Below are 27,979 nucleotides of genomic sequence, written 5' to 3' on the forward strand. Positions count from 1 at the left end.
AATGCTTTTCAATAGCAGTCACATGACTGCAAAAAGGGCGTTATTCAGAAACAGCACAAATTGAACCGTCGTAAACCGAAGGCCACCTTGTATATATATATTATTTTTTTTTTTATTTTTTTTTTGACATTCATATGTATGTATCTCTATACCATTTGCAGCCCTTTTTTTTCACCTGAGACCTCATATCTTTGAGCCCTTATAACTTTTTAGTGCAATTTTTTATTTAATCATTTTTATCAGACAGTGATATTATAAGTGTAACTATACTTATAACTGTATTTTTTATGTGTTTTGTACAACTTTTTTGCCTCACATAACAGTTTACCAGAGCTCTGAAGTCACACTAACCTAACCCACGTTGAATTTAATTGCACTCAAGCGAACGCGTTTACTTTCAATTTGCAATATGTGCACTATGTCTGTCCCGCACAAAGACCTGCAAAATGCCCTTTATCACTCACCTGCTACACTTAGCGTGCCACTTGTAATCTAGCCATATATATGTTAAGCTAGCTCCCAGTAGTGCATTGCTGCTCCTTCAACAAAGGATACTAAAAGAATGAAGCACATTTTATGATAGAAGTAAATTGAAAAATTGTTTAAATTTATATCTTCCATTTAAACTGTAGAAGAAAAATTTGGGGTTCCATGCCCCTTTAAACATGTGTCAATTTTTTACTATGAGGTTGATCACAATCCTTTAACAAAACGCATCAAATGATTTATCTCCAAAAATAGCCATAGACTTTAATTGAGAAATTAATAGATAAATAATACAACTTTTCTAAAGGCTTCTCATCAACCCCAGTGGTTAAACTGCAAATGTGGTTGTATGGAATAAACCTTAATATTCTCTGCTGTGAAACAACATAATATGTCATTCTTTAAGCAAAACGTTTGTCACAAATAAATCTATTGACACACAGATATTTTCACACCAGGTTCCTTTGTTTTGCAGACACTATGCTAATCCCACAGAATGGAAGCCGCGTCTGTGCTACTTATCTCATTATCTCTGGTCTCCACCATAACTGTGAGAATGGGCGGCCGCTGGTTTTTGTTTTGTCTGTTTTTTATCTTCAGGCCATCATGGCCAATTTCCTAATAATTCTCTTGGGGTGTTCTTATCCTCACTTGCACAAGCCCATGTTTTTCTTTCTTATCAATCTGTCCTTGAGTGACATGTGCTTTAGTTCTGTCACTCTTCCCTGGGCCATCTCTTCTCTTGTCACACAGAACAGGAGTATTTCTCTCGCAGCTTGTGTGCTTCAGATGTACGGCTTTCTGGCCTTCACAAGCACTGAATTTCTTCTGCTCTCCGCTATGGCGTATGACCGATACGTAGCCATTTGTTACCCTTTGCATTACTCAGTATCCATGAACCACAGAGTTTGTCTCCTGTTAGCCATTTTCTCATGGTTATTAGGGTTCGCTGACACTTTCCCACATGCCTGGTTCGCCTTTGTAGCTTGTTACTGTGACTCAAATAAACTTAACCATTTCTTCTGTGATTTAACTGCTCTCCTGAAACTCTCTTGCACTGGAACCAGCCTTATAGAGATGATCACATATATAGAAGGTATCTTCTTAGGATTTGGTCCCTTCTTTTTAACATTGACCTCCTACATATTTATCATAAACACAATCTTTAAGATCCAGTCCTCAGATGGAAGGTCAAAGGCGTTCTCCACCTGCTCCTCCCACCTCATTGTAGTAATGTTATTTTACGGTACAACTTTGAGCATTTACATGCGACCAACGTCTGTGTTTTCAATGGAAGCCAACAAAAGAGTTACCCTTGCGTATGCACTCACCATTCCTCTCCTAAACCCGATCATATATAGCTTAAGAAATAATGAACTTAAAGGAGCTCTAAAGAAATTCTTCCAGGCAAATATATCTAAAGGCAGAGGAATTGTTAGATTATAATATTTGAGAAATGCGAAAAGTTGACCACAAAATTAAATCTCAAAAGTGAAAGGGGAGGTGGACGGGGTCACTTCTTATTGCTAATATTATTTGTATTTAAATCCCACGTCTCTTTCTGGTAACAATGTCCTTATGATGATTGTAAAAAGGCACTATCCCTTAATTCAGTGCATTGAACAACGTTGAGGTTTGGGGTGTAATAATACTAAATAGTGGTACAAAGCAGCTCCCTAGAAATGACACTAATGAGATGACTCTGTGCCTACACAGATGTATCCTAAACACGTGGGCAGGGCTTTTATGCTCTTGAGACTAAAGTATTATAAAGGGATGGTAAAAAGAAAAGTATTTAATTATGTATAGTAAAAAAAGATATCAACAGCCCTACAATGCAGCTTTAGTACTGATTTTTTCCAACTTTTGCTGTAATTTTCCTCTGAAAATTATATTTTTTCATTTTCCTCAGAGTGCCTCCTAAAACTTCAGGACTGTTACATGCTACACAGTGATTGTTTGATCTATACAGCAACTCATTTATATTTCCCTTTAATTGCCCATTAGGGAAAAAAAACACACACAGAGAACAATAGCAACAACAAGAATACAACCATACAAACTATAATTACATAATGACAGTTGCAAATGGTTTTAATAAAACCAAACAAACACTTATGCCTAGATTACGAGTTTTGCGGTAACAGGGGTGCAGTGCTAATGAGCAGTTTTCTCTCACCGCTCACTTACCTGCAGCGCTGGTATTCCAAGTTTTTATAAAGCCGGCGTTAAAAGACAAAAAGTGAGCGTAGAGCAACATTTTGCTCCAAATCTCACTTCAATACCAGCGCTGCTTAAGTCAGCGGTGAGCTGGTGTAACATGCTCGTGCACGATTTCCCCATAGGAATCAACGGGGAGAGCAGGCTGAAAAAAAGTCTAACACCTGCAAAAAAGCAGCGTAAAACTGAGTAACGCAGCCCCATTGATTCCTATTGAGAAATAAAATTTATGTTTACACCTAACACCCTAACATGAACCCCCAAGTCTAAACACCCCTAATCTTACACTTATTAACCCCTAATCTGCCACCCCCGACATCGCCGCCACCTACATTATACTTATTAACCCCTAATCTGCTGCCCCCAACATCGCCGACACCTACATTATATTTATTAACCCCTAATCTGCCACCCCCTATGTCGCAGCAACCTACCTACATTTAGTAACCCCTAATCTGCTGCCCCAACGTCGCCGCCACTATAATAAACATATTTACCCCTAAACCGCCGCACTCCCGCCTCGCAAACATTAGTTAAATATTATTAACCCCTAATATGCCGTCCCTAACATCGCCACCACCTACCTACATTTATTGACCCCTAATCTGCCGCCCGCAATGTCGCCGCCACAATATTAAATGTATTAACCCCTAAACCTAAGTCTAACCCTAGCCATAACTAACTTAAATATAATTTAAATAAATTTAAATAAAATTCCTATCATTAACTAAATAATTCTTATTTAAAACTAAATACTTACCTGTAAAATAAATCCTAAGCTAGCTACAATATAACTAATAGTTACATTTTATCTAGCGTAGGGTTTATTTTTATTTTACAGGCAAGTTTGTATTTATTTTAACTAGGTAGAATAGTTACTAAATAGTTATTAACTATTTAATAACTACCTAGCTAAAATAAATACAAAAGTACCTGTAAAATAAAACCTAACCTAAGTTACACTAACACCTAACACTACACTATAATTAAATAACTTAATTAAATACTATTAAATAAATTAAATTAAATTATCTAAAGTACAAAAAAACACTAAATTACAGAAAATAATAAACAAATTACAGATATTTAAACTAATTACACCTAATCTAATGGCCCTATTAAAATAAAAAGCCCCCCTCAAAAAAAACAAAAAACCCTAACCTAAACTAAACTGCCAATAGCCCTTAAAAGGGCCTTTTGCGGGGGATTGCCTCAAAGTAATCAGCTCTTTTACCTGTAAAAAAAAAATACAAACAACCCCCCCCCAACAGTAAAACCCACCACCCACACAACCAACCCCCCAAATAAAATACTAACTAAAAAATCCTAAGCTCCCCATTGCCCTGAAAAGGGCATTTTGATGGGCATTGCCCTTAAAAGGGCAGTTAGCTCTTTTGCCACCCAAACCCTAAACTAAAAAAACCCCACCCAATACACCCTTAAAAAAACCTAACACTAACCCCTTGAAGATCGACTTACCGGGAGACGTCTTCATTCAAGCCGGGCCGAAGTCCTCAACAATGCCGGGAGAAGTCTTCATCCAAGAAGGGCGAAGTGGTCCTCCAGACGGGCAGAAGTCTTCATCCAGACGGCATCTTCTATCTTCATCCATCCGGCGCGGAGCGGGTCCATCTTCAATACATCCGACGTGGAGCATCCTCTTCATCCGACGACTAAAGCTGAATGAAGGTACCTTTAAGTGACGTCATCCAAGATGGCGTCCCTTAGATTCCAGTTGGCTGATAGAATTCTATCAGCCAATCGGAATTAAGGTAAAAAAAATCCTATTGGCTGATGCAATCAGCCAATGGGATTGAACTTGAATCCTATTGGCTGATCCAATCAGCCAATAAGATTGAGCTTGCATTCTATTGGCTGATTGGAACAGCCAATAGAACGTGAGCTCAATCCTATTGGCTGATTGGATCAGCCAATAGGATTGAACTTAAATCCTATTGGCTGATTGCATCAGCCAATAGGATTTTTTCTACCTTAATTCCGATTGGCTGATAGAATTTTATCAGCCAATTGGAATCTAAGGGACGCCATCTTGGATGACGTCACTTAAAGGTACCTTCATTCAGCTTTAGTCATCGGATGAAGAGGATGCTCCGCGTCGGATGTCTTGAAGATGGACCCGCTCCGCGCCGGATGGTTGAAGATAGAAGATGCCGTCTGGATGAAGACTTCTGCCCATATGGAGGACCACTTCGCCCGGCTTGGATGAAGACGTCTCCCGGCTTCATTGCGGACTTCGGCCCGGCTTGGATAAAGACGTCTCCCGGTAAGTCGATCTTCAGGGGTTAGTGTTAGGTTTTTTTAAGGGTGTATTGGGTGGGTTTTCTTTTTAGGTTAGGGTTTGGGTGGCAAAACAGCTAACTGCCCCTTTAAGGGCAATGCCCAGCCATATACCCTTTTCAGGGCAATGGGGAGCTTAGGTTTTTTTATTTAGTATTTTATTTGGGGGGTTGGTTGTGTGGGTGGTGGGTTTTACTGTTGGGGGGTGTTTGTATTTTTTTTACAGGTAAAAGAGCTGATTACTTTGGGGCAATGCCCCGCAAAAGGCCCTTTTAAGGGCTATTGGTAGTTTAGTCTAGGTTAGGTTTTTTTTTATTTTGGGTGGACTTTTTTATTTTAATAGGGCTATTAGATTAGGTGTAACTAGTTTAAATATCTGTAATTTGTTTATTATTTTCTGTAATTTAGTGTTTGTTTTTTTTGTACTTTAGCTAATTTAATTTATTTAATAGTATTTAATTTAGTTAATTTATTTAATTATAGTGTAGTGTTAGGTGTTAGTGTAACTTAGGTTAGGTTTTATTTTACAGGTACTTTTGTATTTATTTTGGCTAGGTAGTTAGTAAACAGTTAATAACTATTTAGTAACTATTCTACCTAGTTAAAATAAATACAAACTTGCCTGTGAAATAAAAATAAAACCTAAGCTAGATACAATGTAACTATTAGTTATATTGTAGCTAGCTTAGGGTTTATTTTATAGGTAAGTATTTAGTTTTAAATAGGAATTATTTAGGTAATGATATTAATATTTATTTAGATTTATTTAAATTATATTTAAGTTAGGGGGTGTTAGGGTTAGACTTAGGTTTAGGGGTTAATACATTTAATATAGTGGCGGTGACGTTGGGGGCAGAAGATTAGGGGTTAATAATTATAATGTAGGTGGCGGCGGTGTCCGGAGCGGCAGATTAGGGGTTAATAATTATAATGTAGGTGGCGGCGGTGTCCCAAGCGCCAGATTAGGGGTTAATAATTATAATGTAGGTGGTGGCGGTGTCCGTAGCAGCAGATTAGGGGTTAATAATTATAATGAAGGTGGCGGCAGTGTCCGGAGCGACAGATTAGGGGTTAATAATTTTAATGTAGGTGGCGGCGGTGTCCGGAGCGGCAGATTAAGGGTTAATAATTACAATGTAGGTGGCGGCGGTGTCCGGAGCGGCAGATTAGGGGTTAAAAAATGTATTTTAGTGTTTGCAATGTGGGAGGGCCTCGGTTTAGGGGTTAATAGGTACTTTATGGGTGTTTAGTGTACTTTTTAGCACTTTAGTTATGAGTTTTATGCTACCGCGTTGTACATAAAACTCATAACTACTGACTTTCAAATGCGTTAGGATTCTTGGTGGTAGAGGGTGTACCACTCACTTTTTGGCCTCCCAGGAAAGACTCGTAATACCAGCGCTATAAAAGTCCCATAGAAAAAAGACTTTCCGAAGTTTACGTAAGTCGTTTTGCGGTAAGGCCAAAAAAGTGTGCGGGGCCCCTAAACCTGCAAAACTTGTAATACCAGCCAGTGTAAAAAAGCAGCGTTAGCACCTGTTAACGCTGCTTTTTCAGCTACCGAAAAACTCGTAATCTAGGCCTTATTTTTTGCAGGTTTTGTTTATTCCTCAGGGCTTGAACCATAGATAATATAGGAGATAAATGCACATAAACGAGTCATTTGTAGTCATTAGTAGTCATAAAATATCTGGCTGTATTGCCATCATTAAACAAGATATAAAGGTCGATCTCCTTAAAAGTCTAAATTAAACTCCTAATAAATCCTGCAAATAAAAATAAATCCAATTTTCTTCCGTTTACAAATTAAAGGGCTATGAAACCTAATTGTTTTTCTTTCATAATTCAGATAGAAAGTTGCGTAAAATTGAATGGTCTAATTTACTCCTATTATCAAATTTTCTTCATTCTCTTGGTATCTTTATTTGAAAAGAAGGAATGTAAGCTTAGGAGATGGCACCTTTTTAGTTCAGCACTTGGGTAGCGCTTGCTGATTGGTGGCTAAATGTAGCGACCAATCAGAAAGCACTACCAAGGGTGCTGAACCAAAAATATATGAGATGCTTTATTGATAATAAACTTAATATCTATTTGGGACATTTTCACTTCAGCTTTGGTGCATATTTGTACATTTACTGATATTATAATTGTGGTCGGTTACTCCTATTAATAATGTGTTATAGGCTTTTATTTGTAATTAATATCACATGAAAATCACATATGACTTTTACCTTTTTATGAAAAGCTTCTAGTAGTGTGTACAGGTGTAACCTTGTAGTAGTGTGTACAGGTGTAACCTTGTAGTAATGTGTATAGGTGTAACCTTGTAGTGGTGTGTACAGGTGTAACTTTGTAGTAGTGTGTACAGGTGTAACCTTGTAGTGGTGTGTACAAGTGTAACCTTGTAGTAGTGAGCACAGGTGTAACCTTGTAGTGGTGTGTACATGTGTAACCTTGTAGTAGTGTGTATATGTGTAACCTTGTAGTAGTGTGTACAGGTGTAACCTTGTAGAAGTGTGTACAGGTGTAACCTTGTAGTAGTGTGTACAGGTGTAACTTTGTAGTAGTGTGTACAGGTGTAACCTTGTAGTAGTGTGTAAAGATGTAATTTTGTAGTAGTGTGTACAGGTGTAACCTTGTAGTAGTGTGTACAGGTATAACTTTGTAGTAGTGTGTACAGGTGTAACTTTGTAGTAGTGTGTACAGGTGTAACATTGTAGTAGTGTGTACAGGTGTAACCTTATAGTAGTGTGTACAGGTATAACTTTGTAGTAGTGTAACCAATGTCTCACAAAAATCTTGTTAGTATTTTTATCTTTGTATAAAAGGCAAACGTGATGTTTTTTTTTGTTTTTTGTTTTTTTTTTATTATGTAGTATTTCACCCAGAAAAATACTTTCTGGGAAGAAAATGTGAAGTTGTTCCCTTGTTTGCTACAGTTATACAAAATAGTTGTTGTACGGTGCCGGTGCTGAAGTGAAAAGCTGGTGCCATCAAACACAAGTAGTTACTTATTGTGTGCCACTGTCTTGTCTCATTAACCCCAATGCTTTTACAGCAGAGGTCTCCATCAAGCAGATAATAAACTTCGGTAGTAAAGTTATGCTCTGATTTTATGTGTATTTTTAATAGTATTTTTCAGACAGCTGGCCAGTGTAGGGAAAATAGTATTGTGTGTTGCTACAATTAATGCTCCAGAGAACATTTGTATAAAGTGATTTTAATAGCAAGTGCTCACATATGACATTCCTGTGTATATTACTATTATTATTATTATTATTATTATTATTATTATTATTATTATTATTATTATTATTATTATTATTATGTGTAGAGTGCCAACAGATTCCACAGGTATAATACACAAAGGTAGCATTAATAAGAGTAAATGGGTGGAGGGTCCTGCCATGATGAGATGCACTGTTGTAACTCACCTCACATAAAGGTGGTCTACAGGCTTGTTTGGCTAGTAGGGTACATGATAAGGGGGTACAAGGGGTGACAAAAGAGGCAAGGAACTGATATAAGTAAAGCTAAACATACACTGTATACTTCCCTGAGCAGTAGAGTCACTCTTGCTTGAGATTGAATAGCACTGAACAGATAATGTAGCTTTTGGAGACAAGGTAAAATAATATTAATGTCATGACCTCTGTCCTGTTTAGGGATCTCAATAATAAAGTACACTGATCATGCTACAAAAAAGAATAAATAAGAATAAAGAATAATCTCTAAACTTCTGGCTGACATTTTAGTGCAACATGAACCTGATTATTTCTTGTTTACATAGCTTTTTTATAACTATTACTTTCGTATTGAACTTTTCAGTATAGGTGGAGATACAACAGCCATTTAAAATGACAAAATAAAGTCAAAAGAGCTGTTTGTAAACAATTTAATACACTCCAGCAGGTAAAATGCATCTTTGTGAACACATTAAAGTGCAGAAAAATAATTACAGTGTCCTGTCCCTATAAATATATTTCACTTGTCGTGTTTGCCATACATATTAGGTGCGTCATCTCAGAAGGTTACTAGGTTCGCTAAATAAAAGCAGCTTTATTAAGCCATCAAAGCAAACACTCTTCACTTAAAGTCCTGTATCAGGCAACAAGGAAAGCCCCTAAAAATAAATCACACTCACCTAGATTACAAGTTTTGCGGTATAGAGGGTGCAAAACGAACGCAACAAAAGTTGCGTTATTTCACCCTCTATAGCGCTGCCATTACAAGTTTTAGAAAAGCCGCCTTGTGTGTGCGATATGGTGGCGATGAGCTCCAAACTGCACAAAATCCAAGGGCTGAGAATACGTGCTTGTGCACGCTTTCCCCATAGACATCAATGGGGAGAGGGTGTTAGAAAAAAAACTAACACCTGAGGTGCGGAATGGCAATCGCCGTAATGCAACCCCATTGATGTCTAACATAAACCCCAAGTCTGAACACCCCTAATGCTGCCCCCGACATCGCCGATACTGAAATAAAGTTATTAACCCCTAATCTGCCACAATACCGACATTGCCGCCACCTAAATAAAGTTATTTACCCCTATTCCGACACTCCCCGACATCGCCGCCACTATAATAAAGTTATTAACCCCTATTCCCCCGCACCCCAACATCGCCCACACTATAATAAAGTTATTAACCCCTATTCCATCACTCTCCGACATCGCTGCCACTAAAGTTATTAATCCCTATTCCCCCGCACCCCAACATCGCCCACACTATATTAAAGTTGTTAACCCCTATTCCATCACTCCCCGACATCGCTGCCACTAAAGTTAATAATCCCTAACCCTCTGGCCTCCCACATCACTGCCACTAAATAAACCTATTAACCCCTTAACCAACAGCCCCCCACATCACAAAAACTAAATTAAACTATTAACCCCTAAACCTAACAACCCCCTAACTTTATATTAAAATTACAATATTCCTATCTTAAAATAAATAAAAACTTACCTGTGAAATTAAAAAAAGCTAAGTTTAAACTATATATTAAACTAACATTACTATTATACTAAAATTAAAATAACTGCAAATTACATAAACTAATTACACATTAAAAAACCTAACACTACTAAAAAAAAATTAAATCTATAGTTACAAAAAATAAAAAACACTAAATTACAAAATATAAAAAACAATAAATTACAAAAAATAACAAACGAAATTATTCAAAATAAAAACAATTACACCTAATCTAATAGCCCTATAAAAATAAAAAACTCACCCAAAATATAAAAACCCTAGCCTAGAATAAACTACCAATAGCCCTTAAAATGGCCTTTTGTAGCGCATTGCCCTAAATAAATTAGCTCTTTTCCCTGAAAAAAAAAATACAAAGACCCCAAACAGTAAAACCCACCACCAACAATTCCCCAAAATAAAAAACCTAACTCTAACAAAAATCTAAGCTACCCATTGCCCTCAAAAGGGTATTTGTATGGACATTGCCCTTAAAAAGGCATTCAGCTCTTTTCCATTGCCCTGAAAAGGGCATTTAGCTCTTTTAAGAACGCCCAAACCCTAAACTAAAAAAAAAACCCACCCAAAAAAGTTTAAAAAAAACTAACACTAACCCCTGACGATCCACTTACAGTTTCTGAAGTCCGGACATCCAGGCGGCGAAGTCTTCATCCAGGCACCGAGATCTTCATACATCCAAACGTCTTCTATCTGCATCCAGTCGGCATCTTCTATCTTCATCCTAGCGCGGAGCGGGTCCATCCTTGAAGACATCCAGCGCGGAGCATCCTCTTCATACGGTCACCGCCGTACACTGAATCTTCAATACAAGGGAGCCTTTTCAAAATGGCGTCCCTTGCATTCCTATTGGCTGATTTGATTTCTGAAATTCAAATCAGCCAATAGAATGACAGTTACTGAAATCATATTGGCTGTTCAAATCAGCCAATAGATTTTGAGCTACTGAAATTCTATTGGCTTTTCTAATCAGCCAATAGAATTTTAGTAGCTCTCATACTATTGGCTGATTTGAACATTAGACCGCTGCTCCTTAACTTGTCCGCTACTTTTTAGGTGTTAGATAAAAAAAAGTCTGGCAAAGAGATAGAACATTGAGATACATACATATACATGTCTAAAAATGAAGATGTGTGTATGTGTGTGTATATATATATATATATATATATATATATATATATATATATATATACAGTATATATATATATATTTACAGCCATATACACATATAAAGATATAAATATATACATAAAGAGAATTAAAGCCCTTTGCAGTCAACGGTTTAGAAATCAGTTTGAGCCTAGCTAGGTTTAGTTTTTCAAAAATACCACCAAGGGAACAAAGCAAAGTTGATGATAAAAGTAAATTGGGAAGTTGTTTAAAATTGCATGCCCTATCTGAATCATGCAAGTTTAGTTTTGACTTTACTGTCCCTTTAAATAAATGTTGCTGCCCTTATTATTATTTTCCACAGATCAATGTGAGGGAAAGGACCTCTCTAAATCTAGTGAGCTGCCTTGCTGCAGGTAGATTTATTAAGGTAAGTGCTAATTTATTTTCTTAAGAAGCTTTAAGGAAAAAACATGGCACTTTACTATTTCCCTAACAGGCACCTAGATTACGAGTTTTGCGTTAGGAGGGGTGCGGTGCTAATGAGCAGTTTATGCTCACTGCTCACTTGCAGACAGCGCTGGTATTACAGGTTTTTAGAAAACCGGCGTTAACCGCAAAAAAGTGAGCGAAGAGCAAAATTTTGCTAAACATCTCACCTCAATACCAGCGTTGCTTACATTAGCAGTGAGCTGGTAAAACGTGCTCGTGCACGATTTCCCCATAGCAATCAATGGGGGAGAGCCGGCTGAAAAAAAACCTAACACCTGCAAAAAAGCAGCGTTCAGCTTCTAACGCAGCCCCATTGATTCCTATGGGGAAATACATTTTATGTCTACACCTAACACCCTAACATGAATGAGTCTAAACACCCCTAATCTTACACTTATTAACCCCTTATCTGCCACCCCAAAATCGCGACACCTACATTATATTATTAACCCCTAATCTGCCGCTCTGGACACCGCCGCCACGTATATTATACTTATGAACCCCTAATCTGCTGCCCCCAACATTGCCGACACCTACATTATATTTATTAACCCCTAATCTTCCGCCCCAATGTCGCCGCAACCTAACTACATTTATTAACCCCTAATCTGCCGCCCCCAACGTAGCCACCACTATAATAAACATATTAATCCCTAAACCTAAGTCTAAACCTAACCCCCCAATTTAAATATAATTTAAATTAATCTAAATAAAATTACTACAATTTACTAAATTATTACTATTTAAAACTAAATACTTACCTTTAAAATAAACCCTAAGCTAGCTACAATATAACCAGTGATGTGCAGTCACTAGAGGCAGGTGAGGCAGTGCTTCACCTCTCATATGGGCAAAAATATATTTTTTTTTTATTGGATTTAAAAAAAAAAAAAAAAATTGTAATTTTTTTCCCCCCAGCATTTTTTTTCTCACAGCTACATGTTGTGCAAAGGAGAGGCACAAGCAGGTCTGCCCACCATTACACAACATGCTGCGCCACCTACTGGATGAAAGTGGTTAAGATCATTGCATGGCCCATTAACTGCTTATTTGAGGCAGTCCTATTTGGGCTGAACCAATCCAGTGAGAGGCATTAGTAAGTGGAACTTAGGGTTGGGGCTGGATGTTAAATCATATAAAACAAAACAAAAATGGAAAAAAACAACTTTCATATATTTTGTTGCTGTCCTGTGAACCTGCTAGCTTTGCTAAAGTGAAAAAGAGAGTTCTGTTCTTCCCCTCTAAGTGCAGTGGAATGTGCCACTGTCACTTCCTGAATCCTTACAGAGCAGGAAGAGAGGCAGAGAGAGCAGTGTTTCAGCCACATCTTATTAAAGTAAGATTTTACTGAAAGGGATTCTGTTAGTGAAAATGATAATTTAATGAATGTGGTTTAGTGTTTTTTTACTCTTTTACAGCAGGGTCATTTTTGTATTTTGTTTACTCAAACTTTACACCCACTAACTTAGCAGCTTGCCTCTGTACTTCACACTAATTTATAGTCTCACTTTATGAACTCTCTGTAGCTCTGCTGTTTTATTACTTAAAAATGCAGTGGTCCCTCTACCCCCCTTGTGTGTGCGTGTGTCTCTCTCTCTATCTTTCCATCTCTCTCCTTATATGTTGTTCTCCCCCATGGTCTCTTTCTCTCTCTGTCTCTCTTCCTCCCGCTCTGACTCTCATCCCTTATGTGTCTCTCTAACCCTCTGTGTGTGATTGTGTCTCTCTCTCTCTCTCTAACCCTCTGTTTATGATTGTGTCTCTCTCTCTCTCTAACCCTCTGTGTGTGATTGTGTCTCTCTCTCTAACCCTCTGTGTATGATTGTGTCTCTCTTTCTCTCTCTAACCTTCTGTGTATGATTGTGTCTCTCTCTGTTTCTCTCTCTAACCCTCTGTGTGTGATTGTGTCTCTCTCTTTCTCTCTCACCCTCTGTGTGTGATTGTGTGTCTCTCTCTCTTTCTCTCTCTAACCCTCTGTGTGTGATTGTGTCTCTCTCTTTCTCTCTCACCCTCTGTGTGTGATTGTGTCTCTCTCTCTCTAATCCTCTGTGTATGATTGTGTCTCTCTTTCTCTAACCCTCTGTGTGTGATTGTGTCTCTCTCTCTAACCCTCTGTGTGTGATTGTGTCTCTCTCTCTCTCTTTCTCTCTCTCTCTAACCCTCTGTGTGTGATTGTGTCTCTCTCTCTTTCTCTCTCTAACCCTCTGTGTGTGATTGTGTGTCTCTCTTTCTCTCTAACCATCTGTGTGTGATTGTGTGTCTCTCTCTCTAACCCTCTGTGTGTGATTGTGTCTCTCTCTCTTTCTCTCTCTCTCTCTCTAACCCTCTGTGTGTGATTGTGTCTCTCTCTCTCTAACCCTCTGTGTATGATTGTCTCTCTCTCTCTCTCTCTCTCTCTAACCCTCTGTGTGTGATTGTGTCTCTCTCTCTAACCCTCTGTGTATGATTGTGTCTCTCTTTCTCTAACCCTCTGTGTGTGATTGTGTGTCTCTCTTTCTCTCTAACCATCTGTGTGTGATTGTGTCTCTCTCTCTCTAACCCTCTGTGTGTGATTGTGTCTCTCTCTCTTTCTCTCTCTCTCTCTCTCTAACCCTCTGTGTGTGATTGTCTCTCTCTCCCTCTCTCTAACCCTCTGTGTATGATTGTCTCTCTCTCTCTCTCTCTCTAACCCTCTGTGTGTGATTGTGTCTCTCTCTCTAACCCTCTGTGTATGATTGTCTCTTTCTCTCTCTAACCCTCTGTGTGAGATTGTGTCTCTCTCTCTTTCTCTCTAACCCTCTGTGTATGATTGTGTCTCTCTCTATTTCTCTCTCTCTCTAACCCTCTGTGTGTGATTGTGTCTCTCTTTCTCTCTAACCCTCTGTGTGTGATTGTGTCTCTCTTTCTCTAACCCTCTGTATGTGATTGTGTCTCTCTTTCTCTTTAACCCTCTGTGTGTGATTGTGTCTCTCACTCTCTCTTTATTTCTCTCTCTCTAACCCTATGTGTGTGATTGTGTCTCTCTCTCTTTCTCTCTCTCTAACCCTCTGTGTGTAATTGTGTCTCTCTTTCTCTCTCTAACCCTCTGTGTGTGATTGTGTCTCTCTCTCTCTAACCCTCTGTGTGTGATTGTGTCTCTCTCTCTAACCCTCTGTGTGTGATTGTGTCTCTCTCTCTCTTTCTCTCTAACCTTCTGTGTCTCTCTCCCCCGTCTCTCTCTCCCTTTCCCCCCGAGTGCTTTTCTGTGTTTCTGTCTACCTTTTATTTATTTAATTAATGAATTGGTAGTGCCATCTGATGGTGTGGCTTTATTTAAAGGGGTGGGGTCAAGCGCCCCATCATCTTTTAATTTCACCAGCCGCCACTGGATCAAGACATTTTTATATTTACTGAATAATGAAAGAATCTATAAGCATAATTTGCAGCATTAAAGTAAAAAGTATGTTTTAAACATCTTTTAATGGGCATGGATTTCTAGATCTCATAATCAGAGCAAGCATTTTGTTATCTGGCAAGAGTTTCTGTTACAATCCTTTTAGACTAAAATCAGATGTTTACTAAGTTGACCAGTTTTCCAAGACACCATTTAAAGGGACATGAAACCCATATGAAACCCATATGCAAATTTAAATAACTTTCCAATTTACATCTAATATCTAATTGTCTTCATTCTTTTGATATCCTTTGTTGAAAATCATATCTAAATATGCTCAGTAGCTGCTGATTGGTGGCTGCACATAGATACCTCATGTGATTGGCTCACCCATGTGCATTGCTATTTCTTCAACAAAGGATATCTAAAGAATGAAGGCGTATCCTAGCCACTGCCTCACCAACCTCTGACGTCACTGCACGTCACTGAATATAACTAATAGTTACATTGTAGCTAGCTTAGGGTTTATTTTTATTTTACAGGCAACTTTTTATTTATTTTAACTAGGTACAATAGTTATTAAATAGTTATTAACTATTTAATAACTACCTAGTTAAAATAAAGACAAATTTACCTGTAAAATAAAACTTAACCTAAGTTACAATTACACCTAACACTACACTACAATTAAATTAATTACCTAAACTAAATACAATTAATTACAATTAAATAAAATTATCTAAAGTATGAAAAAAAACACTAAATTACAGAAAATAATAAAATAATTACAAGATTTTTAAACTAATTACACCTAATCTAATCCCCCTAACAAAATAAAAAAGGCCCCGAAAAAAAAAAAAACATTCCCTACACTAAATTACAAATAGCAATTAAAAGGGCCTTTTGTGGGGCATTGCCCCAAAGTAATCGGCTCTTTTACCTGTAAAAAAAAAGTACAAATACCCCCCCAACATTAAAACCCACCACCCACACAACCAACCCTACTCTAAACCCACCCAATCCCCCCTTAAAAAAACCTAACACTAACCCCCTGAAGATCACCCTACTGTGAGAGGTCCTCCAGACTGGCAGAAGTCTTCATCCAGACGGCATCTTCTATCTTCATCCATCTGGCGCGGAGCGGTTCCATCTTCAAGACATCCGATGCGGAGCATTCTCTTCTTTCTTCATCCGACGACTGAATGAAGGTTCATTTAAATGACGTCATCCAAGATGGCGTCCCTTCAATTCCAATTGGCTGATAGAATTATATCATTGATTGGAACAGCCAATAGAATGCCAGCTCAATCCTATTGGCTGATTGGATCAGCCAATAGGATTGAACTTCAATAATATTGGCTGATTGCATCAGCCAATAGGATTTTTTCTACCTTAATTCCGATCGGAATTGAAGGGACGCCATCTTGGATGACGTCATTTAAAGGAACCTTCATTCAGTCGTCGGATGAAGAAAGAAGATTATGCTCCACGTCGGATGTCTTGAAGATGGACCCGCTCCGCGCCGGATGGATGAAGATAGAAGATGCCCTCTGGATGAAGGCTTCTACCCTGCTTTGATGAAGACTTCTGCCCGTCTGGAGGACCACTTCTGCCCTGTTGGGTGAAGATGTCTCACGGTAGGGTTATCTTCAGGGGTTAGTGTTAGGATTTTTTGAGGGGGGATTGGGTGGGTTTTAGAGTAGGGTTGGTTGTGTGGGTGGTGGGTTTTAATTTTGGGGGGTATTTGTACTTTTTTTTACAGGTAAAAGAGCTGATTACTTTGGGGCAATACCCCGCAAAAGTCCCTTTTAAGGGCTATTTGTAATTTAGTGTAGGGTAGGGCTTTTTTTTATTTTTGGGGGCTTTTTTATTTTGTTAGGGGAATTAGATTAGGTGTAATTAGTTTAAAAATCTTGTAATTATTTTTTTATTTTCTGTAATTTAGTGTTTGTTTTTTTTCGTACTTTAGATACTTTTTTTCAATTGTATTTAATTGTAGTTAGTTTAGGTAATTAATTTAATTGTAGTGTAGTGTTAGGTGTAATTGTAACTTAGGTTATGTTTTATTTTACAGGTAAATTTGTCTTTATTTTAACTAGGTAGTTATTAAATAGTTAATAACTATTTAATAACTATTGTACCTAGTTAAAATAAATACAACATTGCCTGTAAAATAAAAATAAACCCTAAGCTAGCTACAATGTAACTATAAGTTATATTGTAGCTATCTTATGGTTTATTTTACAAGTAAGTATTTAGTTTTAAATAGGAATAATTTATTTAATGATAGTAATTTTATTTAGATTTTTTTAAATTATATTTAAGTTAGGGGGGGTTAGGGTTAGACTTAGGTTTAGGGGTTGATAACTTTATTATAGTGGCGGCGACATTGGGGGCGGCAAATTAGGGGTTAATAAATGTAGGTAGGTGGCGGCGATGTTAGGGCCGACAGATTAGGGGTTAATAATAGTTAACTAGTGTTTGCGATGCGGGAGTGCGACGGTTTAGGGGTTAATATATTTATTATAGTGGCGGCAATGTCCGGTTCGGCAGATTAGGGGTTAAAATATTTATTTTAGTGTTTACGATGTGGGGGGCCTAGGTTTAGGGGTTAATAGGTAGTTTATGGGTGTTAGTGTAATTTTTAGCACTTTAGTTAAGAGTTTTATGCTATGGCATTGTAGTGTAAAACTCTTAACTACTGACTTTATAATGTGGTACCAGGCTTGACAGGAGAGGGTCTACCGCTCACTTTTTGGCAGACTCGTAATACCGGCGCTATGCAAGTCCCATTAAAAATATAGGAAACGCAATTGACGTAAGTGGATTTGTGGTATTTCCGAGTCTGGCCAAAAAAGTGATTGGTGAGCCTGTCATTTCAAGACTCGTAATACCAGCGGGCGTTAAAAAGCAGCGTTAGGACCGGCCAACGCTGCTTTTTAACCCTAACGCAAGACTTGTAATCTAGGCGAGGGTTATTTAATACATTACTCCTAGTGTTGTAATGGGGTTATGTATGGCAGTTTTGCAGGCACTGGGGACTTGAGGTGAACTTGGCTCATTTTGGTGGATTTATTAGGGCTTGTGTGAGGTAAAAATGTATCTGTTGCACTCTCACTTCCTGTATATGGAGTAGAGATATCTGCATCTTAACGTTTTTCAAATCAAATGGTTATTTGCTAGCCTGTCATTTCTGAAACAGCTCCATTTTGAATTTAAGAATCAGTTATTTCATTATCCTGCTAGGATAGGCACCTCAGCAAAGCTATAGCTGAGGTGTAGAGGCTGTTTGAGGTGTTATTAAGACGTTTTTATTTCACATATCTTGAAAAATAAAGCAGTAACATTTTTGTTTTTATTCAAAAAATAAAGCAGTTTCTTTTTAAAATTTAAAGAGACAGTAACATTTTTTCTTTATTAAATTTGTTCATAATTTAATTATTTCATTTATTTTTATTCTGTTAAAATGGACAAAGACTCTGTTGTAGATTACAGATGTCCTTTATGTTTGAATGCTAATATTGAACCACCAATTCCTTTTTGTTCCTCACATGTTGAGAGAACTTAAAATTTTAAGGATAGACTTTTTAAACCAATATTGTCTAAGACGGATGCTGTCCAGGAGTCTTCTGACAATGTTCAAAATATGACTCATTTTTCTCCTCAGGTGTCCCAAATTTTAGTACCTATTAATTCAGTGCCCTTCGCTTCCTCTCAAGCTAAATTACAAAAAATAACAAACACTAAATTACATAAAATAACAAAACAAAATTATCCAAAATAAAAACAATTACACCTAATCTAATAGCCCTATAAAAATAAAAAGCCCACCCAAAATATAAAAACCCTAGCCTACAATAAACTACCAATAGCCCTTAAAATGGCCTTTTGTAGGGCATTGCCCTAAATAAATCAGCTATTTTCCCTGAAAAAAAAATACTAAGACCCCAAACATTAAAACCCACCACCCATAATCCCCCAAAATAATAAAACCTAACTCTAACAAAAATCTAAGCTACCCATTGCCCTCAAAAGGGTATTTGTATGGGCATTGCCCTTAAAAAGGCATTCAGCTCTTTTCCATTGCCCTGAAAAGGGCATTTAGCTCTTTTAAGAACGCCCAACCCCTAATCTAAAAAAAAAAACACCCCAAAAAAGTTGAAAAAAAACCTAACACTAACCCCCGACGATCCACTTACAGTTTCTGAAGTCCGGACATCCAGGCAGCGAAGTCTTCATCCAGGCAGCGAGATCTTCATACATCCAGGCGGCGTCTTCTATCTGCATCCAGGTGGCATCTTCTATCTTCATCCCGGCGCGGAGCGAGTCCATCCTTGAAGACATCCAGCGCGGAGTATCCTCTTCATACGGTCACCGCCGTACACTGAATCTTCAATGCAAGGGAGCCTTTTCAAAATGGCGTCACTTGCATTCCTATTGGCTGATTTGATTTCTGAAATTCAAATCAGCCAATAGGATGAGAGCTACTGAAATTCTATTGGCTTTTCTAATCAGCCAATATAATTTTAGTAGCTCTCATCCTATTGGCTGATTCGAACATTAGACGGCTGCTCCTTAACTTGTCTGACACTTTTTAGGTGTTAGATAAAAAAAGGCTGGCAAAGAGATTTAACAATGATACATATACATGTCTAAATACATATATACATACATATACATGTCTAAATATGTAGATGTGTGTATATAAATATATATATATATATATATATATGTATATATATATAGGCTGGGGGTTTAGTGTACTATGGGGGCGTCGGACGTTGCCATGACAACCTGTTGTTACAGTGTGTAAGCCGTAGTGCGTTGCTCCTGTCTGGGTCAAGCTCGCTGCGATATGTGTTGCTATGGCAACGTCTAATGCCGCTCCAGGATTGACTGGATTCAGGTCACATGAGAAGGGCGTAGGATAGGTATTTTATGATGACCACGCCCACCTCCCCGTGCCGATTCCAGCATGGTGAATAATGGCGGATCCACATTGCGTGTTTGTTGCTAACTAAGGTTGGTATGCAGTACATGGTGATTATGCATTTAGGACTGAGTCCTTGTGATCAATATAATAGTTGTTCTCTTGACCTGCGAATGTTCTGATCTTATTGCTGTTGATTAGAAAGCACATGAAAATTAAATGTATGACAACAAATGCAAGAAGCATGACAGGTAAAATGGGGGAGCTGACGCTCTTAGTTGCAGAAGAGGACTATGATGTTATCAGTATAACTGAAACTTGGTGGGATGATTCACATGACTGGGCAGTTAACTTAGAGGGGTATACATTATTTAGGAGGGACAGGAATAATAAAAGGGGTGGAGGAATCTGCATGTATATTAAACCTAACCTTAAACCTACAATAAGGGAAGATATTTATGATACAAGTGACAATGTAGAGACCCTGTGGGTTGAAATAAAGAGTGGGGGGAAAAATCCTAAAAAAATATTACTAGGAACATGCTACAAGCCTCCCAACATTAGTGACCCGGAGGAAACTCAACTACTTATCCAAATAGGTAAGGCTGCTAATAACAGTGCTGTAATTATGGGAGATTTTAACTACCCTGATATAAACTGGGCCAATGAAACTAGTAATTCAGCTAAGGGGGATAGATTTTTAAATGTTCTCAGGGATAACTTCTTGTCACAATTAATAGAGGAGCCAACTAGGAGTAAAGCTATATTGGATTTAGTGCTATCAAACAATACAGATATAATATCAAACATAGAAGTTAAAGAACATTTGGGTAACAGTGATCATAACATGGTCACATTTGAAATCTCTTTTCATATGCAGTGTCTTAAAGGTTTAACTAAGAGTTTTAATTTCAAGAAAGCAAAATTCAACGATTTAAGGAAATCATTAAATAATATAAATTGGGACAATGTATTTTCTAATAAAAATACAGAGGATAAATGGATAATATTTAAAAATGTGTTAAATAAATATACATATCAACACATACCATATGGTTATAAAAATAAAAATAAAAAAACAAAGCCGTTATGGCTAAATAAAAATGTGTTAAGAGAAATTAGGAAAAAACGTAGGGCATTTAAATTATTAAAAGAAAATAGTACAGACTCAGCATACAATATTTATAAGGAATGTAACAAAGCATGCAAAAAAGCAATCAAATTAGCCAAAATTGAAAATGAAAAATGAATTGCCAAGGATTCTAAGTGTAACCCTAAAAGGTTCTTTAAGTACATAAATAGCAAAAAATCTAAGAAGGATAATATAGGTACATTAAAATGCGTGGAGGGTAGCATGATAAATAATGACAGGGAGAAGGCTGAGGTACTAAACCAGTTTTTTTCTTCAGTATACACAAGAGAGGAACCATTGAATGATACTTTGGAACAGAATAGAACATGCCAGTCCATACCACTAACTGGGTTTTGTTTAGAGGATATCAGGAAAAAACTGGAAAATATTAAGGTAAATAAAACTCCAGGCCCAGATGGAATACACCCAAGGGTGTTAAGGGAACTTAGCACTGTTATAGACAAACCTTTACTCTTAATTTTTCAAGACTCATTATCCTCAGGCATGGTACCCCAGGATTGGCGTAAAGCTGATGTGGTGCCACTCTTCAAAAAGGGAAGCAGGGATGATCCAGGAAGCTATAGACCAGTTAGTCTGACATCAATAGTGGGGAAGATATTTGAAGGGATTATAAGGGATTATATTGATGAGCATATTCGTGTAAACAAGATTATGAGTTCTAATCAGCATGGCTTTAGGAGAAATAGATCATGTCAAACTAATCTAATTAGATTCTACGAGGAAGTAAGTAAAAATATAGATAAAGGGGAATCAGTTGATGTGATATACTTAGTTTTTGCAAAGGCATTTGATACAGTGCCACATGAGAGATTAATGCACAAAATTAAGGGACTGGGAATAGCTGAAAATGTTATCTCATGGATAAATAACTGGATAAAAGATAGGGAGCAACGAGTAGTAGTAAATGGATCATACTCAGATTGGACAAAGGTAATCAGTGGCGTCCCCCAGGGATCAGTACTGGGCCCTGTTCTTTTTAATATTTTTATAAATGACTTGGAGCAAGGATTAAATAGCGACATCTCTATTTTTGCAGATGATACTAAGTTAAGTAAGGTCATTAGGTCAGAGCAGGACGAACTCTCTTTACAAAGGGATTTGCTAAAATTAGAACTATGGGCAAGTGAATGGAAAATGAGATTTAATACGGAAAAATGCAAGGTTCTACATTTTGGAAGTAAAAATAAGCAGGCTACGTATTTTTTAAATGGGACAAGACTTAGCCAAACACAGGAGGAAAGGGATTTGGGAGTAGTAATAAATAACAAGCTAAAGATGGGTGCACAATGCAGGGCAGCGGCTTCAAAGGCTAATAAGATACTAGCATGTATTAAAAGAGGCATTGATTCAAGGGAGGAAAGCATAATTCTGTCATTATATAAAGCCCTGGTAAGACCTCACCTTGAGTTTGGAGTGCAGTTCTGGGGACCGATTGCTAAAAAAGATATTGCAGAACTAGAAAAAGTTCAGAGAAGGGCCACAAAGCTAATAAGGGGATTGGAGAAATTAACCTATGAGGAGAGGCTAGCCAAACTGGGTCTGTTTTCTTTAGAAAAAAGGTGCTTGAGAGGTGACATGATTACTTTATATAAATATATTCAAGGCCCATATACAGAGATGGCAGAAGCTCTGTTTATTCCAAGAAAATTGTTTCTGACAAGAGGTCATAATTTAAGGTTGGAGGAAAGGAGATTTAATCTCCTGCAACGGAAAAGTTTATTCACTGTAAGAGCAATAAAATTGTGGAACTCATTACCAAAGGAGGTAGTGAATGCCAATACCATAGATACATTTAAAAATAGTCTGGATAAATTTCTGTATATAAACAAAATTCATGGATATGATTGCTAGTATTAAATGGGTCACATTTTAATGGGGTTATTTAAGCTTAACTGGAGCTTTTTGTAAGTATTTTAGATTTGTATAGGTTTAGCTCGATGGACTTCAGTCTTTTTTCAACCTTATCTACTATGTTACTATGTTACTATGTATATATGTATATATTTGGTTATAGATCTATATCCACTATAAAGATGTCACTAGATATAATAAGTCACTTGATATATATGTCACACTAGATTTTGCATGTTAATAATGTATATTATGGAATTTTGATGATTGTTCCTCTATTGCTTTGATGATGCATTTACTTGCACAGGAGGTAATGTTATCTCTTACCTGTTTGATTGGCTGAATTGATATGGGGGAGGGGCTTGTTATTTATTTATACACTGTTTGTATCACATTTTGTGTTGTCTGAGGAAGGGGTGAATGCCCCGAAACGTCACTGAATAAAGTGTGCTGTGTTTAAATCCAGGGAGTGCATATTATTGGACTGTATTGAATATTTTTTATGCACCCTGGTCTGGAGTAATTGTTGGTGAGTGGGAGTGCGCTATCTGTGTTTATTGTAATATTTTGCAGCACCCACTGCACTGTGGCCTTCCCCCTCTTCAGCCACCAACACACAGGGTTCACTTGGGTGACACTCAGATCACTGTGTGGAATTATGGATACACCTTCATTGATTAGTGCCTCACAGGGCCTATCTATAACAGCACCACCGGATGTAGAAGGAGCAGAAACACTCTCCCTGACAGAGGTGGGCGCAGCAAGGATCTTATTTGAACATGAGGAAATCACTACGGACACAGAATCAGCCCAAACCATCTATTTGAATTTATTGAAATTGAAGAAAAGAGAAGTAGATTTACATCTACATGGTGTCTACTTGTCCGAATATTATAAAAAGAAGATGATCCCTAAGGGCTTTTAGGATACACAATGTACCCACGATTGGGAGGAATAACAGTAAGTTCTGTAAAAAATGGTGTGCTGTGTTGAATAAGTGCTCTCTAGATCTACTACTTTTGGTGGTAGAAGAAGTTAGAGCTTTACTCAATAAGGTCAAGGATGAAATCGTGACGTTTGATACCACTAAGGGCCCTACTCTACAACAAGATCAGAGTGAAAATTGGTTAAACAAACTCACACAACAGTTAAAAGAATACAAAGATTACCTAATGGCCTTTAAAAATAAAAAGTTACAACAAGTGATTGAGGACTACAGGGAAAGACAAGTATACAAGTGGACACTGAGCCCTGAAGAAAGGCAAAGCTTTAGACCACGACAACCACGCCACCAGAGGGTATACACCAGGAGACAACTTAATACTGTTGATACTAGTTCAGGCTCCGATACAGATAGCCCAAGAACACATGAATATGCAGGACCCTCAACATCAGAGTTGCATTTTTTAGGGGTTACTACAAGATCAAGCCACCGAAAAAAGGAAGAAGACCACATCCAAGAAGGAGTGGGACTCACTGGAAGACCTCCACGACGTGGACGAATGAGGAGAACATAGTGCTAAATCTGTCTAATCGTATGCTTACTGAGGCGGAACAGAAACAGAGGTTTGACCTTTATTCCTATTCATAGACCAGATGAGTTTGATCACAAGTAGAGAGAAGCAGCACTCCAAAAAATCATAGGATAAAATCCAAAAACTTTATTCAAGTAGATTAAAACAGAGAATGTGCAACACAGCACAGCACAGTGCAAAATCAAAAATGGAGAGGGGAGCTGAGTTTTTGGATTTTATCCTATGATTTTTTGGAGTGCTGCTTCTCTCTACTTGTGATTAAACAGTTGGCTCGACTTTCTCCAAGCTGGCACCCCGCCATCTGCACTTTTTTACTTTGCCGATTTTCCAAGGCTCTGATTGGTCAGCAGCTTACACACCTCCTTGGGCTGTAGCTACGTCACCTCCTCCACACTGTCTCCAGATGAGTTTGATACATGGTTAGATGTTCAAAAGTTTAAAAGGAATCTCAAGTTGAAAGATCATTTTAAAAAGATGGAACACCATGAAATGGGGGCTACTTTTAAAATAAGAGCACATTTGACCCTCAACATACAGCTGCTAGTATACAAACTTATACTAGACTGGTTCTGCAGGATGTTGCAGTAATGCCGGAGAAAAAGTTTAGACAGAATATCTCCAATGATGAACGGATGGCGATTAAGAGCTTGTCACAAGATCCCAACATAGTGATTCGCAAAGCGGATAAAGGTGGGGCAATCGTAGTCCTGAATTACATATATGTATTGGGCTGGGCTATAAACCATATAGGGGTTCCTGGGGAGATCATAGGCAAAGAGAAAGGGAGAGGCAGGTGTGTCTTTGCATAATACTTAGGCCCACTGTTTGTATGCAGCAGAGTAGTTCTGTGATTTTGAAATAATTTTTTTTTTAAACCTCCATGGAACCAGGTGAGGTTACAAGCAGATACCACCAAATGTACCACTGAAACACCGGAGCAGCCCCCTGTTTTATATTCTGTAGTTTGGGGCTGTATTCCCTTGGTGCACCCCCCGTGCTGTTGTTAATATCAGACTCTGGCAGGCCCGGTGTGTGACAGTCTTTGTGAGCGGTATAACTGCCCGATTAGCCAGGGGGAGGTGGGGACAAAACCCTGCTTAAAGGAGGCCTGGAAATATATATTTTGAGGGAAGAAGCAATCTCGGCTTACCGTTGTTCTCACACCGTCCGGCACAGTCGGACAGATGCTGCCTATGACGCAGCACGCTCAGGGTCCGTCTCACCTCCCGGTAAGCCAGGTTCTGGTGTAGGGATCAAGTCTTTCCCCCGTGTCGGGGAGTGCCTTATGAGGGCGGGTAAAGCCCGATATAGTCAAGAGCCGTTGCGGCGCAGAGATCCCTCTTGCCGGGTAAGTCTATGGGGGAGAGGCACTGAGTGGATAAAGTATGGCGGTTTAGCTAAGGCCCCAAAGGCGCGAGTAATAAATTGCTAGTCCTCCGGTGTTTCAGTCCCCCTCACACCATGTCAGAAAGGTCTCCTTCACTGCCGCAACCTTTTTGTACCATTTCGAGTTGTAGGAGAAAGGAAAATGCTGGGTTTTGTTATTTTTGCTTATTTGGGTATTAAGAGCCCTCCTAATGTGCGGCCATCTCCCTGCGTGGCCAGGCTCTGCCCCCCTCTAGTTTTTTTTTAAATGTACACTACTGTTACACCAGATATGAGTTGCACTGGTGTGACACTGTGCCCTGGCAGGCCCTGAAACGCACACGTGTGAAGGAAACTGACTGCTATTATTTCACAGTCAAATTTCTAGTTTTTTTTTAATGTACACTACTGTTACACCAGATATGAGTTGCACTGGTGTGACACTGTGCCCTGGCAGGCCCTGAAACGCACACGTGTGAAGGAAACTGACTGCTATTATTTCACAGTCAAATTTCTAGTTTTTTTTTTAATGTACACTACTGTTACACCAGATATGAGTTGCACTGGTGTGACACTGTGCCCTGGCAGGCCCTGAAACGCACACGTGTGAAGGAAACTGACTGCTATTATTTCACAGTCAAAAAAGTGGTTTTTTTTTAAATGTACACTACTGTTACACCAGATATGAGTTGCACTGGTGTGACACTGTGCCCTGGCAGGCCCTGAAATGCACACGTGTGAAGGAAACTGACTGCTATTATTTCACAATCAAAAAAGTGTTGTTTTTTTTAAATGTACACTACTGTTACACCAGATATGAGTTGCACTGGTGTGACACTGTGCCCTGGCAGGCCCTGAAACGCACACGTGTGAAGGAAATTGACTGCTATTATTTCACAGTCAAAAAAGTGTTGTTTTTTTTAAATGTACACTACTGTTACACCAGATATGAGTTGCACTGGTGTGACACTGTGCCCTGGCAGGCCCTGAAACGCACACGTGTGAAGGAAACTGACTGCTATTATTTCACAGTCAAATTTCTAGTTTTTTTTTTAATGTACACTACTGTTACACCAGATATGAGTTGCACTGGTGTGACACTGTGCTCTGGCAGGCCCTGAAACGCACACGTGTGAAGGAAACTGACTGCTATTATTTCACAGTCAAATTTCTAGTTTTTTTTTTAATGTACACTACTGTTACACCAGATATGAGTTGCACTGGTGTGACACTGTGCCCTGGCAGGCCCTGAAACGCACACGTGGGAAGGAAACTGACTGCTATTATTTCACAGTCAAAAAGTGTTGTTTTTTTTAAATGTACACTACTGTTACACCAGATATGAGTTGCACTGGTGTGACACTGTGCCCTGGCAGGCCCTGAAATGCACACGTGTGAAGGAAACTGACTGCTATTATTTCACAGTCAAAAAAGTGTTGTTTTTTTTAAATGTACACTACTGTTACACCAGATATGAGTTGCACTGGTGTGACACTGTGCCCTGGCAGGCCCTGAAACGCACACGTGTGAAGGAAACTGACTGCTATTATTTCACAGTCAAAAAAGTGTTGTTTTTTTTAAATGTACACTACTGTTACACCAGATATGAGTTGCACTGGTGTGACACTGTGCCCTGGCAGGCCCTGAAATGCACACGTGTGAAGGAAACTGACTGCTATTATTTCACAGTCAAAAAAGTGTTGTTTTTTTTAAATGTACACTACTGTTACACCAGACCAGATATGAGTGGTGGCACTGGGCAAGTGGGCACAGTATACGCTGTGAGCCTGACACACACGCTGGCAGGCAGGCAACTGCAATTAGATTACACAGGAAAAAAAAAAAAGCAGACTGATGTTCTAGCCCTAAAAAGGGCTTTTTGGGGTGCTTTCCTTACAGCAGATATCAGATGAGTCCTTCAGGACTGTAGTGGACACTGAATACACTAGCCTAGCTATCGATTTCCCTAATAAATCAGCAGCAGCTACACTGTCCCTCCTCTCACTAAGAATGCAGCTTCCGAATGAATCTAAAATGGATGCTGTCCAGGAGGTGGGAGGGTCTGGGAGGGAGGGTCTGCTGCTGATTGGCTGGAATGTGTCTGCTGACTGTGAGGTACAGGGTCAAAATTTACTCAATGATGACGAATAGGGGGCGGACCGAACATCACATATGTTCGCCCGCCGCGGCGAATGCGAA

The 27,979-nt window shown here is 38.5% G+C and overlaps 1 protein-coding gene across 1 annotated transcript; it reads left to right on the forward strand.

The window, feature by feature from the left end:
- The first annotated feature begins 1,092 nt into the window (after positions 1-1,092).
- Positions 1,093-24,397, forward strand: LOC128640555 (olfactory receptor-like protein OLF1). The gene is made up of 2 exons (XM_053693025.1): positions 1,093-1,893; positions 23,879-24,397. The coding sequence occupies exons 1-2, from the start codon at positions 1,093-1,095 to the stop codon at positions 24,395-24,397; spliced, it is 1,320 nt and encodes a 439-aa protein (XP_053549000.1).
- Positions 24,398-27,979: the final 3,582 nt, after the last annotated feature.

The sequence above is a fragment of the Bombina bombina genome, chromosome 9 (assembly GCF_027579735.1).
Source record: "Bombina bombina isolate aBomBom1 chromosome 9, aBomBom1.pri, whole genome shotgun sequence".
Classification (NCBI taxonomy): domain Eukaryota; kingdom Metazoa; phylum Chordata; class Amphibia; order Anura; family Bombinatoridae; genus Bombina; species Bombina bombina.